The sequence below is a fragment of the Myiozetetes cayanensis genome, unplaced genomic scaffold, assembly GCF_022539395.1.
Source record: "Myiozetetes cayanensis isolate MyiCay16 unplaced genomic scaffold, myiCay2020 scf28, whole genome shotgun sequence".
In the NCBI taxonomy this organism is placed as follows: domain Eukaryota; kingdom Metazoa; phylum Chordata; class Aves; order Passeriformes; family Tyrannidae; genus Myiozetetes; species Myiozetetes cayanensis.
The window spans coordinates 3,764,517-3,785,376 of NW_026087499.1; the positions used below are offsets into that span (position 1 = coordinate 3,764,517).

Consider the following 20,860-nt stretch of genomic DNA (forward strand, 5'->3'; position numbering starts at 1 on the left):
TGATCAGTTCCATTTGCCCTATAGCCGTGGCCTTCTGCTCTGGCTGAAATAGGTTGAGTGTTTGTTGATACTGCCATATTATTATTTTTTAATACACTGGAAAAAAATTAATTCCAACTTCTTTTACATACGTCATGTATATTGCCAGTGTTGATTGCTTCCGCACATGTAATGTAAACTGTCTGTGCATAGTTCATGGCCTGGGCCGCCTCTGCTTAATGAAAAGAAGTGTTGCATTTAAACAGATACAGATCCACTCAGAAAGACAAAATACCATCCCTTGCAACGTATAATTCAGACCCAACCTTTACATCACAGGTCATCTCAAAGTCTCAGTCTATCAACAAATGCTGTTTAGTAATAACCTACAGAGGGTTCCCAGTATTAGGAAATCTATTAGAGCTCTTATGGGCTGCACTCCTGGTGGCTTTGGAGTCTGTTTTCCACGTGGAACTCTCTCAGCAAACCCTCTGGAACTTTTGTTGATAAAGATGATTTTCTTTTACATTTCTGTTAATTGATTGGGTTTGGTTGGTTGGTTTTTGTCTGATGATTTTCTTTTACATTTCTGTTAATTGATTGGGTTTGGTTGTTCGGTTTTTGTTTGTTGGCTTTTTTTTTTTTTTCCTTTTTTTTTGAGATGGTAGAAAATAGGCATTTGCCACAGTATTTTAAATTTCATGGTTTATTTTTCTAATGCTAATAACTGATAAAGTCATTTAGATTGCTTTATTGGAAACCCTGCAGCTTTGAGCACAATAAGAAATAAGGCTGTCTTTATCTTCCCCATTAACACAAAAGGGAGGGAAATTAGGAATGAGGGACCTTGGCTGTAACGTCCAAGTGCTGTGCTTTGGCCCAGAATTTTGCCAGCCTGCTGCACTCCCACAACACCTGCAGTAAAGTTCCTGTCTCCGTTTTATATCTTTGACATTGAAGCAGAATATTTGGCCTGAATTTATGTAATTTGGCCAGTTGCAAATATAACCTGTGAATAGTGACATTCATCTTTTAATTGGAAAATCAAACTGCAGGACAAGACCTGCTGCAGGATTGCACCCGTCTCCACTCGGTCAGAAAGATGTCTTTGTGGATCCTGTCACTGCAGGACAGGTGGTGTTGGGAAAGCAAGTTTATGGAGTTGATTGGCTTTTAGAAGCCAAATACACCGTCTTTCTTTAACAGAAATATGTACCTGACCCACCAGACACAGCCAGTGTGCTGGGTGGTGCGTGCTGGCAATCCAAGCAGTGATACAATGCTCATTATTTGGCAGTGTCCTAATACCATAAAAATGTGGAGAAGTGTTACAAATGCTACAGAAATAGTATGGAACAATGTTAGCAGCTGAGTCAGAGTGCTATTTGCCGCGTGATTTTTTTGGCTATACGCAGGACTGCGAGTCTTCTCATCTTCCTCCTCCTTTTTCTGTTGTTTAAATTATGGACTGCAGTTGCCCTTGTTTGTGCAAAGAAAATGATCCATAGAAGGTAGGGAAGTTCTTGTGTGTGTTTGTTGAAAATATTGGCATTTTGACATGGCCAAAATTGCTCTGTAAGTTGCTCGTGTATACAAGATGGATTGTAAAAATGAAGATGTTTCAGCTCAGCCTATAGGAGGAATGTTCAGAGGCAAATGCAAACACAAATATGAGAAACATGGGATTACTGGGAGGAGGAATACATGTCCAGCATTCTTTTTTATGGAGTTTGTTGTTGCTTGTAATTTTATTTTGTTTTAAGATGAAAAAGGTTGTGAATAATGGAGGAAGTGGTGCAGGGGAGAGATAAAATAGAAGTTTATTTTGGAGCGAAATTTACTACTGAAATGTTTACATTTTTACAGGGCCAAAATAAGTTTTAATAAAGGGCCAGAATCAGTGAAGTGTTCCCGTGGTTGTGATTGAAACAGCACAATGAAAAATACTGCTTATTTCTTACAGTGGTTTTGTTTTGTTTTTTTTTTTTTAATGCTTAAAAATTGATAATTAAACATAAGAAGCTTGCAGAAGTGCAGGCCTGCAGGCCGCTCGTGTCTCTGGCTGGCTCAGTGAGGGGGGAGCGTTGAGGAGCTTCTGAAGACACAAGTTATGGCTGTTGGGAGGGAAGTGGTGTTGATGTGTTCACATGTCTGCCTGGCTGCTCGTTTGGGCATCTTTCTTATTCAGCAAATTATCATAAGGTTATTGGTTGGGACGCTTTGCATTCGTGCATCTGGCACAGCGGGATCAGCGTGGTTTAAATCTGGGCTTTGCCTGTCACCTGCGCTTCAGCTGCAGGCAGATCAAGTGCACGTAAATGAAGCCCAAGTGGGCTTTATGGGGGTGCTTTGCTCTGGTGTTTTATGGCTCAGAATTGCCACACGTGAACTTAAGGGAAAAAAAAAAACAAAACACGCAGGAAAACAAGAAAAGGGAAAAGACTTAAAAATACCCCGTTCATTTCCTCCTCCCAACTTGGAAGTGTGCTGGGACTTTGTCAAATTCCCGTTAAAATAAATCTGTCAATTTCGTCTCTCTCCCAAATTCATTTATCGTGCTTTTTTAAAAGGTGTTTTCTGCTTTACCTGATGTTGAAATTGGATTCACTCGTTTATGCTGTTCTTTGCTGTATCCCCCATGTTTTTCTTAAATGAATTAGTAATGACAGCGTACTCCATCATACCCTCTCTACAGCCACTTTAAGGGAAGCCTGGTGATCTAAACCTTTTAACCTATTAAAGATGATTTTCCCCAATTGAATCAGACCCACCACAGGTGTAATAACTAATCATTTAAACTACACCTGCTATTATGTATTTTTAAGCCATTATGCATGTTGGATAGATGATAATTCATGTTTATTGCATTGTCCAATGGATCCGTTTTGCCTACACTAGCCTGATTAATGTATTTAAAGAAATAAGAGATGCAATTTAAAAGAAAAAAAACATTGATGGAATGCACTGAGGAGTACATTGAAAGTGCCATTAAACCCATCAGAACTTTGCTCTCTGACCAGAAATGCATATTCGAAGCGTTTGATTCAAACACCAAGTGAAACTTGGTGATTTCAGGAGTGGTGCTGTATTTTCCTTTCTTCTGCCGCTGTGGAAGTTTTGGAAACCTTTTTGGAACTGAATTCCAGAAACTGTGTTTTTAAGATAAACTCTCCAAGACCTGCCTGACGCAGGTCTAGCGTATTAGGATGGTTCTTTTCAGCTCCAGAGGAGGGAAGTAATGCCTTCCAGTAGTTCACATGGACGTGTCCATCACCTGAGTGCTGTTAACACATTATTCCTCCCGATACCACTATTGGAACAGATGTCTTTGTATAAAAGTGGAATGAATCACTGGTGCAGCAACACGTAATAAGGTGTGTAACAGTACAGCAGAGTGTGTGGAAAGTGGAACTACCTTTTGGAGAACAAAAACAAATACCTTTCACTGGCACTAAGTGGAAATGTAAAACTCTAGTGCCCTTGTTGATGATGCCACTAAGTATTACCCCACACTTGCTTTCAGTAAATTAGAATGATGGCAGAAAAGGCCTTAATCTCTTAGAATTTCCAGGGAGCTTTGTCAGATAGAAAGGCAGCATTCTTACAGTAAGCCAGCTGTTACTACTTCTCATGCATTGACTCAGGGTTGCCCTTAACTGTAGGAGCCCACCTAGGTAAGAAGATCACAATATAAATGACAGAAACCCCTGAGAATCTCAGTGGAGTTTTTAGTGCAGGTTGAGCTGCTCCAAGAGTCATTCAACAAGAACTTGTAGGTTGGAACACCATAATTGTGCTGTGTGATTAGATTTGAGCCACGTGGTGGAGATGCCTTGCCTTGCAGCACAGAATGCATAATGTGTAACAGGGGTTTGACCATTCCTAACTTGGGTCTTTTATCTCTCCTCTCTCTCTCTCTCTCCAATCCTCCCACCCTCCTCAGATTGTGACAGCAGTGAAGTTTTTACAGAATCCACGGGTCCGCCAAAGTCCTCTTGCAACCAGAAGAGCATTCCTGAAGAAGAAAGGTATGGACTCTTAAAGTTTGTGATCTCAGTGGTAGTGAGGGACCTTGAGTTAGTGTAAAGCCAAAATGTATTGCTGTGGAAAATCAGATGTTAAGGACAAAGCAAGTGATCTGCCTCAAAAGAAGATTTGAAGTTTTTAAGAAGTATCAGTCTCTTCCCAACTGATTAGAGCAATATTGGCACCAGATGTGGAACTGTGGAATACAAAAGACACATGGGAAGTTTCTGGGTTAACTGTTATCATCATATCTTCTCTGCAATGAGGACAGTTCAGAGCTGTGGACTAGTTGGTCAGCTTTAGCCTCACTGACACTGGCCAACTTCTGGGTGAAAAGGTCAAACGTTTCCGAAGAGAGAGAGAACAGTGAAGGGCAAAGGACTCGGTGAAAGTAAACAAGGTCAGGTTAAGGTCAGGCTTGGGGTCACCCTGACTTTGAGGCTGAAATGGTAAACCACTGACTGAGTTTAGCCCTTTTCTATAGCACGGATAGAACAGATCCTGACAAATCCTATATTGTCTTAGACAGATGGAACATACTTCAGCCATTGCCTACTGAGCATTTATTTTACTTTCTGACTCATAGCGGAACTATCTTTTGTTCCTTTTTTATTTCTAAAGTTTTTATTCCACAACTTGCGGTGCATTTCAGGTGAAGTTCGCTCCATATTTTGCTACCCTCCTGGGACCATATTGCTTAGATCCTTACCACAAGATGTAAATAATAAGGACAGTTTTAAGTTGGAGTTAATTACATGCACTGTGGAGCACTTTAAGTGTTGAAATGATACTGAAAATACAAACTCCAGACTTCAGAGGGGAGCGACCCGCTTACACATTGAGGTCACAAGTACTTCAGGGTACATCAAATTCTAGAGCTAAGGATCTTGAGTTTGGAATAGTAGGGAAGGCTGTGAAATATGTATTATTCTGTTTGGGGTTATGAACTGTTTACTGAGGTGCCTGAGACCTGATGTCATGAGATGGAGGGTTCAAGGACATGCACCGCTTTGCTCATCCTGAGTAGCAAAGGACCTAGGAGGGAGTGGCAGCCTTGTGTTTTGGCAGTGATGTCACGGCCAGTAGTTCACATGGCTTGGGGTGTGATCCTCTCACTGCTTGTCCTCGTGCCAGGTAACGGGACATTCCAATCACAGAGGTATGTTGCTTGCCCTGCCCTGCCATCGGGATGACATTAAAATTTGGAGCCTGTTGGTCGCTGTGCTCCGAGAGTTTTTCCTTGAAATATGTGGACCTACGGGGAGTAATTAATCATAAAAGCTTGGGGATTTCAACTCTATCATCGAAGCAATGAAGCAAGGGAAAGCTGAGCCTAAAAGCTGTGCTGATTACCCGGGGTAACCTGATACAAAATCTATTGTTGCCGAGAGATCCTTAGCCCCCAGTATATCGTGCAATATTATAACTGCCTGATCTTCTCCTGTGCTGACAATGACCAGTTATTCCTCATTTTCTCTCTCAACACAGCTGGGTTAGAATTTCATTTGCAGAAGGTATTTAGAGCAATTTAGAGACAAATGTCTCTGGTGTTTGCTCTGCACTTCCCCACCGCAGGCTTTGCTGAACAGTTTTTAGTATCAGGAGCTCCATCTAATCTGTTTAATTTTAATAAATCCCTGACTGGGAGAAGAGGAAGGGTGGGGAGATGGAGGCACAGAGAAACTGTGGCCCGACTAATACTTCTTATGAATTACTTGGCTAATAATTACTAAAGAGCTGAAATGGTTTGGTAGAGCTGTTTGTTTGTTGCTGTTTGTTAATTAGCCCTCCTTCCCTTTGTGCTAATTGTTTGTTTGAAAACTTAACAGTAGGAGATAGGAAGGATCAGGGTCCAGTAGTGCCTGTGCCCAGCAGCCACTGGAGGTGGGTCCATGTGGAATCTGGCCTGTGTTCAGTGCTCGAGAGCAGGAGGTTCCCACTGGTGTGGTACCTCTGTGCTCTTGCAGATGGAGGCAATTGTTGCTGAAACGTGGATGTCATGCTGATTTAGTGCTGAGGAGATGAGGGATTACAGGGTTCGGTGGCCTGCCCCTCTGCTCTCTGATACACAGTCCCTGTCATTCCCAAAGATAAGGGTCATCCCCACTTTAGGCTGTCTGGTAGAGAAGTCCTCACTGCCGGTCAGAAAGGTCCTGCAATCCTGGCTTTGCTGAGGAAATTTCACTTCTGAGATGTGCAGAGATGGTTCTGCCTCAAATTAGAATTTTTTCCTCTTTTTCTATGAGTCTCCTTCCAAAAAAAGGCCAATCAGATTTTCCTTCCTTCTAGTATTATTTGATATTCCATACAAGACCTGGATTTGGTTTGATCCGTTTTGGCACGGTGAGACACTAAGGTTCCTGCAGGATCCTCAGCTGGCCTGGGTTTGGTTTCTGGGCAGCAGCAGCTGCAGGGGCTGAGAGCAGGGGGGGTTCCTGGTTCTGTGCAGGTCAGGGGGTGCTGAGCTGCTCCCTCTGGCACATGAGGGGATCGTGTTGATGACAGTTGGGAGAGTGAGGGTGTCCTGGATTTGTAAAAGGGCTTTCAAAAGTTGGATGAGATTTCTCTGTTGTCTTAAGCACTTTTAAACTCCCATATACAGAGGCATTAATGAGAAACATGAAGTTATTAGAATCATTTATCATTTTCTTTGAAGCTTACACTGGCATTTTGTGTAATTTATGACATTTCCTCCTTTTTATCATGAACTTCTTCAGATGAAGGGAAAAAACAGCTGTTTCCCCTCAGAGTATCTGAAAGAAAAGAAAGGAAAAAAAGATGCTGTTTGTTTTTTGTCCAACTCGCTGATTCTGCTGATGACATGCCACAGAATCAGCGGCGCCTTGGGAGTAATTAGACAGCATGTGGGGTTTAAACCCTTGTGGAAATGTGTCTGTCATCTCACTGTTGTGCCTCAGATGTCCTGCACTGCTCAGTTACCCATCCAGTAACCCATGTGGCTTGTTCATTTTGTGTCCTCTGAATCTGGAACTTCTGGCAGGGCAGAGTAAGGAGGTGGAAGTGCACCATTCATGGGGAGCTCTGCTTTCAGGGTGCTGGGTTTTTGGGGCAGAAAAGGGAAAAACTACTGGGTTACAGACTGGTGTTGTCATCTTGGATGAAGAACTGTTTTGTGAGTTGCTTGTTCTCTTCATCTGTAAAAGGAGTACAGTAATGCCTTCCCGGACTGGGATTGTGGGAACAGACAAAAGCATATGAGGAGCTCAGAAGTAATGGTGATGGGAGAACAGAAGTGCATTAGAGCAGGTTAATGTATAATTGTTGAGTTATGTTGGGAAAACGTCCACCCAGAAGGTTTTCTGCAGTGCATCAGGGTTCCAGAAAATTTTGCCCGTGTCGAGGTGCCAGACTGTGGTGATTTCTGAAGAGACAAAAAAATTATTTAATTGCACATGCCCCTTTCCAGTCAGAGCACTAAGACACTCGATTCCCTGGAAACAAATGCTGTCAGACCCAGAATCTCCAGTAGAAAACTGACTTAATTATCTTCCTCTTTCTGTAGTCTGCATTCTTGGGAGGTGAACCCCCGTCTTAGAACTCTCCTTTACCAAAGAAACCCAAGCAGATCACCTTGAGGACCTGAGGGAAGGGGGCACAGCCCACTGCTGGAGGGCTTTAAAGACAGCAAATTCTTCAGCAGATTTCAATTTAACCCTCTTTTATTACTTTTCTTTTTTTATAATTTAAGTCCATTTCATGAGGCAGTTTGCATGTCCTTGAATGGAATCTCGTTACCATGAAAGCTTTTTTAGCATTGATTTCATAACAGTCTTAATTTAATAGCGCCGTCATTACTGAGAAGCCCTGAGAGTGAGGCCCCAGCTTTCCAGGTCACTGACCTTTTAATTACAAACCTTGTTCTGATGGCCAGGTTATCGACTGGACAGCTCCCAACTCCTGCCCCCAGCATGAAGATGAAAATAACTGCCTTTCCTCCCCCACTTCCAGAAAAGGGAGGAAAAGAAAAGTAACCTCTTGTGTTTCCAAAATTAATTTTCTCCTTCAGCTTTACTTTGTAATTAATTCTTTAACATGTCTCAGTGAAGCTCGAACAGTTTTTACAAAGCTTTTTCTCGAGAAGAAAATACAGTGCAAGCCAGTAGAGTCCAGTGCCAACTCAGACAGAAAAATAGAGTTAGTAACCTGTGCTGTCAAAATACCCATTGGGGCCAAGCTGCTCCAGCCCTCCAAACCTTCTGCTTTTACAGGGATCGCTGTGTTTGATACACAGATGTGGGGTGAGGATGTACCTGTTGACTCTTCGAGGAGTGCTGGGGGACTTCTCCTCTTCAAACCTCCTGACAGGATTTGAGAGACAGTGAAGAAGAGGAGTTTTTTCAGAGCTGTGCTGGCTTTGGAGTGGGCTGTGTTTTGGGATTGTGCTGGAGGCAGTGTTGGTAACACAGAGGTGTTTTAGCTGTAGCTGAGCAGGGTTTACACAGAGCTGAGGCCTTTCCTGCTTCTCACAAGAAGCTGGGACAGCTGACCCCAGCTGACCAAAGGGATGTTCCACAGCACCTGTCCACTGCTTTTAGCACAAATCCAAAACATATCCCGTAATAGCTACATGAAAAAAACCCACTCTATCCCAGCCAAACCCAGCACAACTGCACTGACTGTGTGAGCGAGGCCTGTCCTGGTTCATACCTGCAGCTCAGGTAACTTGTTCTCTAGCTGTTGACTCAGGGGTTTGCACCCCAGACCACATCTCTTCCCCTTGCAAAGCTGCAAGCAAGACCTGGAATCCAGGCACTGACAGCAAAAATTTACTGCAAGAAGGTGTTTTAAGCTTTTGGAACAAATTAAGACAGGAGAGAAAGTTCCCCAGCTCAGGCAGGGTGTGCTTTCTGCTTATTAAAGGTGTTTGCAGCAGGTGTTCCAGTAGCATAAACTAAGTGTAACAGTTTGTGTGGACTTACAGAAATGACTGTAGAGGTTGAAGGGAAGTCAGTGCTTTCTGCATGTTCATAATGGTTTTCATGGGAGGGTCTTGGAGCACACTGTACCCATTAACCATGGAAACTCTGCAGCTCCTTGCATGGAGCATGTTTGCTGGTGTTTCCAGGGTTATCTGTCATTATCAGAATCATTCAGTGATTCTGTAATCTGGATCTCACTGTGCTTTCCACTAAAAAGCATCCACTTCTGAGGTAGAGGACAGCAGCTGCTTAACCTCACTACGTGGTTTTTAGGAGAGGAAATGAAGAATACTTTATCTAAGTGATCTTGCAAAGGGAGCTTTAGGGATAGAGAATGTAATTACTGAGTAAAAAATTTACTAAGATTCTTGAAAAGCACTATGGGATATTTAATTACTAAAGATGGTTAGGCCTCTGTTTATGACTGTGCAAGACAGCTAATGTGCCTTATAATATTTTGCTGGGTCAAATAAAACTTGTCCTACACCTGGTCACGCAACCAGTTTGTTCTTTAGGTGCCTCCCATCCAAAATTGGACTCTACACAGCCCTGCATAAGTGGGGAAATGTGGTTGGCTTATTAGGGACCTGAAGAACGAGGAGTGAGAGAATGAAGGCTGTCCTTGCTCACAAACTCCCCCTAGTTCCAGTCTGAATCAGCACTGCCACCATCCATCTGTGGCACTCTGCTGTGTTTGCCCAGTGCTGATAATGTTCAGAAGACAGGTCAGATTTCCACTGCTGGAGGATCAGAATGCAGAAGAATAGATATGCTTGGGATTTTGAAATTAGTTCCACTGTTCCGTATTTTCTATTAGTTGCTTCCTTTTTATTCCTGAAAATGACTGACAGTCTCTATCCATCTGCTGGGAAGGAGGTGTCTCCCTGTCCTGCCACTCTTCGTGGGCAGATCTGTCACTGGGTGTGCAGTACCAGCCTATTCATCATGCTGACTCTTTCCCCTCATCAATTTTACCACTCTTTGTGGTGTCTGAACTTGTCATGAACTTTAGGGATTTTCTTGGCTCCTTTGCTGAGAAGGGACCTGCAGCAGAGCTAACCAGATGTGATAAACTGCTCAGCCTTAGGACATCCTGGGGATCAGATGTGGTGCTTCTTCAGGGTTGTCAGGGGTTTGGGAAGGAAATCTTAACAGCTGATAAAAGCCTTCACTAGCATTCCTCAAGATTTGAGAGGACTTTGGAAAAAGTAATCTATTTAGTCCCTGCTCACATGGAAAATCAGTTCACAGCTCATCTCTGACTCTTTTCCCAGTCACCAGTGGTTCGTGAGAGGGCAGAAGAACACCTGGCATCAGCTTGGGAACAACTGACCATGTGGTGCAGTGCACAAAGGAAGGCAATCCCTTCTTTCTCCTACCCTTTCATGCCTGTAATAGCCAGCTAATTAAAGAAAGAATGTGTATGGTAGAACCTGTAGTTACTTATAAGTGAGTTTGCTATTTTAGAAAACATTGCACTTCTCTACATTTCATTGTTTCGTAACAATTGGGGTTTATAACTCCGTGGCAACTAGAAACTAGGTTGAACAATGGATTGCTATCCCACTGGAAATTCTGAGATTTGGAAATTTGTTTTTATATTACATAGGGATTAACATTTAAAATCACTTTTTTTTTTTTAAATGAAATATTATAGACCTGTCAGATCACTCTGTATTGATCAGACACGAGTCTAATCAATACAAAGAGATTAATAGAATAATATAATATGTGCCATAATATTACAGTGAAAACACTTGGAAAAATGCTTTTTTAATTGTTAGGAAATCACTGCTTCTCTCCATAACATTTTGGGTTTGTTTATTTTGAAGAAACGTTTTTTTGTATGAAAAAATTATCTTCTAGGAGTTTACTGATGAGCTGTAGTTGGAACTAAAGAACTCTTTCACAGAAGTGCTTTTCACTGGCAGGAAAATATATCATTGTTGTTACTGGATAGTTCCAACGAGCTTGTCCTCGTGCAGTGCTTTGTACTTGCACCCTTGGCTTGAAAACTCTGCTCTGCTGGCTCTGAGCTCTGCTGCTGAACATGAGGAAAAACATCCTACTTGAGCCTGTTTAAAGGGAACAGAGGAAAAAAGTCATGGAAAGCCCAAGATCCATTGATCTCCACAGTGTGTTTGTCTAAACAAGGTAATTTTAAAGGGCTTTGGTACCAGATCTGCTGTTTAATATTTAACCCATGAAAACCTCAGCGACTTTCTCTTTGGTTTCCACGTGAAGTGTTCAGGTGTATCATGAGAGGCACCCCTTTGGTTTTTAGTGATGTTGTGAACACTGAGGAAGCAACTTTCAGATTTTACATCCTCTAAGTGCCTATTTGTGTGTCCTACCCCAGAGGATACAAGTCAGATTGCTGGTAGTATCCTACCTCTCTCACCAGGCTCACCCTACAGAGATCTTGAGCCATTTACATCTCTACTCCACAGAGCAAGAGAGGTGATTCATTTAGAGTATACTGGGGAGAGTCTGCTGCATCTCCTGTGTCTGCAGGACTGAAGAAATTCCTCATGATCTCAGGGAAGAGTCCAGAATCCCCTTTGCCACATTTTTGTAGCTTGAAAATCTGATGAATTGGAACAGACCGGTTTGATGCTGAGGAAATTGTACACGCTACAAAATACTGGTTGTAAGCTTAATTTTAACAAATAATTGGAATGTCATGGGTTTAATGATGTCTCTCCACTTGGCTATCTGACAGTAACTATGTAATGTAAAAGAGCCGTTAAAAATGGCTTTGCAAAATTAACTCCTATTGCTCACTGGGTGTACTTTGAGTCATATCTGCCTTGTTTACTGACAAACTAATATTTCCATTCCTGGTAGCACTGAAAAAAATAATATGATTGCAGCAGAGGGAGTTGAAGTCTATTCTAGAAGATAATGCTAAAATAGTTGTATTCTGAGTCCTGAAATTATGAGACTTAGAGATAGGCAGAAAAGTCCCAGCCCCTACGTCTGACTTGTAAGTTTAATCATTTATTTATCATGTTTTCAAGTGACAGTAAATGCCAAGTGCCAAAAGAAAGTCACTTCTGCAGTTACAATCTAAGAGCAGGCATGGGAGATCTGAGACTTGACTGCTTGGCCTTGGGTACCTTTCTTGTTCTCAGCCTGCCCATGTGTAAAATGGGGCTAATTACCACCTTTGCCTGGGTAAGATTTATGCTGGCTCTGTTAGTAAACTGCTCTCACATGCTTGGTTTGGGGTTCTCGGTGCTGCAGCCTGTGATTTTTTGATTTGCTGCACTTGCAGAGAGATTGAGAGAGGGAGGGGAGAGCTGCACACTCGAGAATGTCAGCATGCCAAGGCTGGAGCAGATTGCGTGCAATCCTAATCCAGCCCCGCAGCTTTGACCTTTGAAGCGAGATTCACCTTGAGACAGTTGAAGAAATCTATGTAGGTTTGTATAAAAATATTGTTGTGATAGAAGGAATTTGCTCTTCGTGGTCATCCAGCCCAGGGTTCCTCCACTGTCTTCCTGGAGCAAGTAAAGGAATTCAGCTGCTGACCTGCTCTGGTAAATGAACCTGGTGTTCTAAGTCTAAAGAGACAGCCTTCCCTCTTGGGGCTAAACCAAGGAGTGTAATTAGAATAATCTGTGTTGCTCTTCTGCTGAAATCCATCTCAGACCTAATGATACTTTCTGTTAGGAAAGATAAAATAAGTTCCTGTATGACATAATTCTCTAGGATCTCGTAGGCAACATTTCTCCTCCATTTAAAACTATGCCTTTGGTACCTGTGAACAGAAAATCCCACGGTTTGCTTTTCTGCTGCACGCTGTTCCCTCCTAGTTTTAATCTGGAATGCAATCATTCTTTCCTTGGCTAAAAGGGGAATTTAGTTTCTGGTTCATTCCTCGCTGTTCTTTCTGATGGAGCCCAGTCCAGGCGACTGCACTCCCCCAGGAGCAGGGCAGAGAATTCATTCTCCTGAAATCCGAGGCTCTCTGAAGTAAAAGCTGTTGACTTTGTCATGCCGTGCAAATGTGCATTGCTTTTAGCAAGACAATAAAGGGTAAATGGGGTGATCTCTGCTCCTGTGGAGAGGTCGGGTGGTTACATTACACAATCTTCTACAGCATCTTGCAGCAAATACATGGGTTATATTAAAAGTTGCAATCATATCATTTTTTAAAAGTAAATTGCTGACCTTATGCAGTGGAATCAGCTTTATTGAATTTCGCCAAAAATGCGTTTATAATCCCCCCGCCCCCGCATACACATGATATTCATGTCCTTGCTGCCCATGTGGAAATGTCCCTTTTTATGGTGATAAAATTAAATTTGTCTTTGTCTCTGCCTTGCCTCACCTTTTAAGATTCCATCCTTTAGAGACACCAGTGGATGTCCGTACCAGGGGATGAAGATGGGCAATATCCCTGCATGGCTGGCTGGCTGATTGTGAGCCAACTACCATGGAACAAATAAATAAGCTTTTCACATTTAGAGGACAAATGAAGCTGAGGACAGGTGTAATGTGGGTATTTTTCTAGGAGTGTTGTGGCCTTAGCATAGGTAAGAATTTATTTTGACTTGGAAGTACCAGAGCTTTGCTTCTTGATTTTTTCTAATTGCCAGGCAGGATGAAATGGACCCCCCACAAACAGTTACTGTGCCACTTGTAGTACTGTGTTATGTGTCCTCCTTCAGTGATAACCCACAGTGAAACCCTCTAGGTTTTGGCCACCCATCCTGAGTTCATTCAAGAACAGAGTGTTTTGCAGCATCCTCCAGAATTTCACACACCTATAGCCCATATTTCTATGCCACTTTGCATATTCAGAGTACTCTACAAATATTAATTGACTGAGCTTCTGACACCTTTAGTGAAATGGCAAGATTATAAAATTAATTTAAGGCACTTCTGATTACATTTTTTCTTCTTCATTAGACCTTTACATTCTTGAAACAGTTTGCAAACTCCAAATTTCAGTGGGAAACAGAGGAAATACCATTTTAGAGGGAGGCACTGAGGCAGATGTATGAAGAGCAGTTAGATCTGAGATAATTCTGACTGCTAGCCATAGATCTGTAAATACATCCATACTGTGCCATACATTGTGAGGGACTGATGTTTACAGCATTTTCAGTAAAAGTACTCTAAGCATTTCCATGTTTATCCATCACTCCAGACCCAGCTGCTTTGGGGGGTGGTGGGAGAGGCTAAGCTGGTTTCATTCAATAAAATCAACACAAACCATCTCGGTAAATGGAGGGGCAGATTGGCCTCTGCAGTGTTAGCCTGGATCCCTTCTTACAGCATCCCCTGGCCTTTCTTTTTTATGTAGTGTTTAAAAGACTGCCTGCTCCGAGCTACAGAGAGGAATATCAGAATATCATTACTCCTGCTCTTCAAGTAACCAGGAGAATGCAGCTGTTAAACTCAAAATATAAAACACATGTTTAAAAGATGACTCTGTATGTGTTTAAAAAAGAGAGCGAGAGAGGATTCAAGGCAACCAAAAAATAGCAGGTTCCATTACTGTAATTAAATGGCAGCATTTAACCTATCAGGCCGTTGCGTGGATGTGAGAGACGAGCAGGGAGCTGCATTTGAAATGATCACTGTCTTCCTTGGGGGATAGAGCAGTTAAATAATTTGTTTGTGAGGTGTGAGTTCAGTGGCGGGTAAGGCGAGCGCTCGCCTGTGTGTGTGTCTGGGAGCTGGGATGGCTCCCTGCTCGCCGAGAGCGCCCCGGGTGCTGGGATTTACCAGCACGTGCACTGTCAACAGGAACACAGCCTGCTCTGGCCCATTTGTTGGGTTGTCTGCAGAGTCAGGGCCTCACCTGGTCCCAGACGTTGCATCACAGAAGGAGAGCTTTTTTCATGCCAGGCCGCCTGAGACAGACGGGAGGAGGTGAAAGAAAACCAGGGAGGAAAGGAAGGGAGAAAAGAATCGGAGCTCTTTTGGAGGGCTTTGTCTCTGAGGTGGCCGTGAAGGGCAGGTCGTTGTGTCTGGTCCTTGCAGGAGTGTGGGGGCTGTGCCATCCCTGGGGACCGAGTGTGGAGCTGCTGCTGAGGGATCTGCCCCTCAACCAGCACATCAAACCAGCCACATCCCCCCAGCTGTGTTGGACCTGAGCCTGGTGGGACCCTGGGCTGGGAGACTGGAGGGGGTGAAGTTCTGTGGAGAGAGAGGGATCTGCCAGGGACATCCTCGGCCCTTCATCAGGGACCCCACTCTGTGAGAAGCTCTTTGGGCTCTTCACTGGGTGACACAGAGCTGTCGATTGGCCTTTTGGCTTCCCAGAGGGGAGACACGTTCTCCTGTGGTGCCCAGAAGGGAGTATCTCCCTGTTTTTATTCACTCCCTGTTTATTTGTGTGGTGATTTCTTTGTTTAGGGGATATTTCCTAGTCCAGGAGCTCCAAGAGCTATCCTCATTTTTTCAGCTGCTTCAGCTGCCTCACCTTGTGATCTGACTTGTGTTGTACTGCAGGAACATGCCCACAAATGTTTCTTAATCTTCACTCCAGTTTCTGTGTGAATTCTGTGGAGCCGCTCCCGTTTCAACTCCTGGGCTGGAACTTTTGTGAGGCTTTAGAAGACAACTGGCAGTGTTAAAAATAATTGATATTTCCATATTTCCATTTTGAACATTCAACCCCAGTGACTGGATTTTGAGAGCAACACTTGGCTGAAAGGAGACCAGAGAAATGCCATGTATTTTAGCACGCAGTCAAAGCAGTGCATGAATTTGAGTCCTTGATGAGAGTTAGAAATCTGGAAGTATTGCTATAGATGATCTACCAAACAAAAAAAAAGAGATAAATTTGTTACTTGAATAAATTATTTGTTACAGATGCCTTACCTAACTCAAGTACATATAATGTGCAGATCCTCCAACCTGTCAGTCTTTGGACATGATGATTGTGTCAGTCTGCAACGTTTTAGAAAGGACATTGTGTAATAATATTCGGGTTTTACAGATGTAGAAACTGAGGCAGATGGAGGTGAAATGACCTCCACAAGGTCAATAGCAAGGCTGGGAATAGAACACAAATGTGTAGAAGCTTTTTATTATACTAATAAGGAAACTCTGGAGGTGTGTTTGGCATGGTAATCGGAACCCCAGAGAACCAGAAGCAGTTAGCATGTTCTGTGCATGGCCCCGGGGAGCAATGATGAAACTCCTTCTCCACCTTACCACTCCAGTTCTCCGTGTGTGGTCACCACAGTTTTTCCACCACTTAACCTCGTTATTTTTAGTATTGTTAGCATTAGTCGTCCTTTGGGCGTTTAATCCAGGCTCTTTAATTTTCTCCAGAGCTCTGAAGAGCTGTTGAAGGCACAAGGGGAGGAAAAAAAAATAACAATAAACAAACCAAAGGATGAAAAATGGTCTTTTGAAACTTCTGCTATTTTGTTGACTTGTCCCCTAATGGTTTTTGTCTTTGCTGTTCTTTTATCATGAAGGACCCTGCTTGAATGTGTAATCTGGATTTCTTAAAAGTTCATTTACTATTGTTTCTTTCTTCTCCACCCAAGATTAACATCCTGTGTGATGACATAGATGGTTGTTGTCTAAATGGACGCGATGTAACCAACAAATTGTGAAGGGTGGGTGGAGAAATATTTATATACTTGTGTAAAAAATTACAAAGTAGGTTTACCTTTTAAACAGAAGGTATTTCAACACTGTTATTGGCAGCATCAGCCTTTAATTTTACAGGTGGCTACCTTTGTAGTAGCATTCAGCAAACAATATTTTAATGGCATGTAAAAAAATTTCTCTAAAACAAAAGAACGAAGACCGAGGGTGATTTATAATCTGTAATGAATACTTGCTGACATGTCTCTTTGTAATAGTGTGGAAGCGTCTCTGACTTTCTGGGGGGAAGAGCAAACCAGATTTACTTGAAACATTTGTACCATAATAATCAAATATTTAGCATTTAGATGTCATTTTCTTAATTCAACTTATCTCCTCGGTGTGATGGTGCCTGATTCCCAGGTGTCCAACACTGACTGCACTCCACAGAAAGGGGCTCAGAGGAGCCAGGGCACCCTGCAAGGTTGTCAACAAAAGGACTGTTTTCAGGGCTCCTCACCCAGTGTTGGTTTCTTTACATTCCCATATATTTTTCCGTGCACTCTCCCATGTATTTTCCATGTTCTCAGATGATGCAGCTGTAGCTCCTGCTCTCCCTGCTGCCCACAGCGACCTCCCCTCAGAGGGAGTGCCCAGCCTGCACTGTCAGCTGTGTGTTCAGTGCTCTGTGTGCTCTTCAAACACTCAGGCTTCATTTATAGACACTGTATATGATTTTCCCTGTGATAAGTCCGTACAAAGGGGTTTTTTGTTCCTTTCTAAAGTTTAAAGTCAAAGGGGAAATAAATGACTTTGAGGCAAGTTGCTCTTTGTGCTGCAGTTCATCTTGGTCTGCAGAGGCTGCTCTGTCACAGGTCTTGTCTAAGGTGGAAAATAGACAGGTGCTCTTGTGTGTTTGGGGAAATCAGTAATTCCAGAGTAACACAGGGAACTGGGAATGATGCATCAGGACAGGCTTTCTCATCAGTCATCCTGCAGATGTTCCAACAAATCTGGTTAAAGAATTTCATATAATGGCTTGAAATTGCTGTTCTTGTACACATTCCCTTTCTTCTGAATGCAGAGTTGGGGAGAGAGAGAGAAACGTTCTAGAAGTTCAGGCCAGCCCAGTCCAGTACCAGCAGGTGAGCAGTGACTGCTCATCCCGAGCTCTGTGTCAGGTCTAACACTGGCTGTGTTCAGCCCCACACCCTGGAGAGGCCTGGGGAGTCTTTGCTGCCTCAACAAAGGAGGTGTTGGAGGTACAGGTGTCTGGCTGACTGCAGATCCCCCAGGCCAGCTCCTCCTACCTCAGTGCTGGAATTCTTGTGATGTGCTGGCTCAGGTTGTTGGAAACAGAGTTTGGAATCGGAGTTCCGAAGGGAGATCAAAACCAAACCTCCTGTACTACCACTGTTTTACCTTACTGGAATTGAAGGCAACCTCTGGCTTTCTCCTTAGAAGCTCCTAAAGGTAATATCACGGATCAAAGAGTAGCCAAAGGCCAATCATTTTGTTACAATTGCCCAACAAGCTGTTTAACAGAATATATTTTGCTCACACAGAGGAGATGGACGTGAAGCACAACTGATCTTCAGCGTTTGTGGGTCACAGGTTAGGTGTGATTGGAAACTCACCCATTTAGTGTATCTAAGACTTGTTTCCTCTGAATGCCTGGGCTCATTTTGGGGGAGATTTTCAGCTGTGGTAACAAATCCTGACAGCACCCTGGGTACTGGAGTAGTGTCCCTTCCATTAGCTGGATTTTCTGCCCTATACAGACTTCCAAACAAATGTCAGAGCCCTGGTTAGCTTCTGTTTCTGATAAACTACCTTGGAATTGGCATCCTGGCACAGTGTTGAGAACCTTCAAGCCCCAAGTAGGTATTAATTTGAAATAATTTCAAATATGCAGAGGTTTTTGCTCTTCTGTGGTGTCCTCCCATGGGGTGCTGGCTGGAGGGGCTGTCCTGTGTTCCTGGGTTACAACACTGGCTTCCAGCTTAGTCACACACCTTGTCTCTTCACCTCTAGTCAAGGGGTGGACTCAGAGGCAAGTGGACTTACTCTACCAGTGTCCACTCTCAGGAGGCTCCATCAGGTACTGTGCTTATGCTTTGTGTGATAATAGACAGGAAAAGCTGGAGGCAGAGACCTAAAAATAAAAATATCATCATCAGACGTGATGATAAAACCTCCCTCCATTTTTAGAAGGAGAGATTTTTATTTATGTTAGAGAAAGACTTGTTTCTTCTGTCTTTTTTGCTGACCATGGTATTCTGGGAATGGTTCTATAACAGACAAATCTTCAGAGCAAGGTACTCAAGCTTGAATTTTTGCTCTGTGTTTGCATATACTTGTTGTGTAGGAATGGAACTGGGCTGTGTAACAAAACTTCTGGCTCGGTAATTCAGGTTGCTGAGGACATCTGGACCTGTCTTGTTTGATGTACAGTCATGTTGCTGTCTGCTTTTTTTTTTCTATTTTGAACTTTTTGTGAAGCAAAAATTGTGCCTGTTGAATTATGCTGCCTGCTGCCTGCAGATTTGTTGTAGATTAATGCAAAAACGAGGTGTCCAAATCCATTTGAGGCTGTGATAGCACTCCATCTACTGGGACTGCTGCATTTCAGGATGCAGAGCGTGAGTCCCATTTTCGTCCTGCGTGTTGTTCCTCGAATTCTCCTCCTAGTGCTTTGGCCCCTCAGATGTGCAGCTTGGTATTGTGAGCTTTTATTTAAGGTATCCCTTCCTTTTTTTCTTCTGTGGACCAGAGATCACATCCTTCAATCAGCAAGGAGCTTACTTTACATCAGGAGAGGAAGACCTGACCTCTCTTAGTACATGCAAGCGAAACTGTATTTCCCCTGCCTTGAAACTACCAGTGAAATACATTTTGCACTGGCTTATAATGCTGTGATTTATGCTGTGATATGCTTTGTGATGTTACCATGTCCTTTTGCCTTTGTGTTTGATTTTTTCCCCTCTAATAAATTGCGGTGGGTGTGTTGTCAGTGAAGGGGGTATTTACCCAAAACGCCCATAGGAGAGTGAGGTGTTCTCCCTGCTCTTTGCTGCCTCACAGAAGGAATCCTAAGCTTTTTTCCCTCTCATTAATCTTCCTGCATTTTTTTTTGTCCTATCTCTTTCCTCCCTGCTTTGAAATAGTATTAGCAGGGGAGATATTTTTAATTCGAAGAAAACACACTTCTTTTTCATGGGCACACACGTACGTGTTGCACACCAGTGTGAGTGAGTGACCAGCAGCTGCTTTTTCATTTTACATTTTGAACTTCTCATCTCTAGAAAACTGAGCAGAAAAGTTGTAGTACTTGTTCCTGTTTTTCCATTCCAAGACATGCTAAGCAAGTCACTTGCCCTTTCTTATTCAGAGTGAAAATACTTTGATCCAGTTTTCTGAAGACAATACTCATTTCATAAGAATATTTAATCAGTAGAAAATAGGGAGGATTTAGTTTGTTTGTTTAGTATTTAACCAAGTGAATAAGGCAGATTAGGGGAAGGGGGGGGCGACTGGACCCATAAACAAGGTGATATATAATATTTTTTTTCGTTCTCCTTTTAAATAAATACCGATCAGCTTTATGTTCAGAGACAATAGGAGCCGTTGGCTTAAATTTGCAGTTTACTGTATTTATGGCTGTAATATCAAGGTGCTGCCGTCGTAATTTCATGCCCCAATGAGAAGAGCAAGGTCGAAGCAAATGCTTCCATCGGCATCTGCTAACACACTAACTCATAAACAAGGCCCGGCTGGATCAGGTGGCACGGAATAATACAGGCTAATGAAATACAGCACAGCTTTCCATTACTGTTAGTTTTTACAGTGTCGTCATTACGTGTAATTTATGTTTAAAAAATTCAATTTTATACAAGGCTCTGGGAAATAGGGGTCTGCAGGTCACCCGACGACTTTTAACGGCTCTGAGAGTCCTTATTGCACTCCACTGTTCCAACAAAATGTTAATAATAAATAATAAAAAAAATCCTCTTTTACTTTTTCTCTGGTTTGCATATCTTGCGCTGTCTTTTTAATTACAAGTGGCTAAGGACAGTTTGGGGCTGTAGATGATGTCAGGAGTTATCCCCTTTGCTGATGCTCCCAGAGGGGGGTTACTATCTGCTTGCTTTTCTTTTGTCTGTCTATCAATCACCTGGGGTCCTGTAAATGGAGTAAACACAGCTGAGGAGAGGGAGATACTTAACAACCTCTCTCCCAAACCCTCACCCTCTGACATTGCCCTCCTCTCCTCCATTACACTTCATTTTATTATAGACTCCAAAAAGCTTGGCCGGGAAGAGAAACTGCTGCTGGACTTATTTATTTATTTATAC

General features: G+C 42.8%; 1 protein-coding gene across 2 annotated transcripts in view; it reads left to right on the forward strand.

The window, feature by feature from the left end:
• The window catches only part of PEX14 (peroxisomal biogenesis factor 14), a 70,447-nt gene that overhangs the window by 29,081 nt on the left and 20,506 nt on the right, over nucleotides 1-20,860 (forward strand). For both annotated transcript variants that reach the window (XM_050322663.1, XM_050322665.1), the window contains one exon: nucleotides 3,923-4,007. In XM_050322663.1, the coding sequence (XP_050178620.1) occupies nucleotides 3,923-4,007 (85 nt within the window). The remainder of the gene's footprint in view (nucleotides 1-3,922; nucleotides 4,008-20,860) is intronic.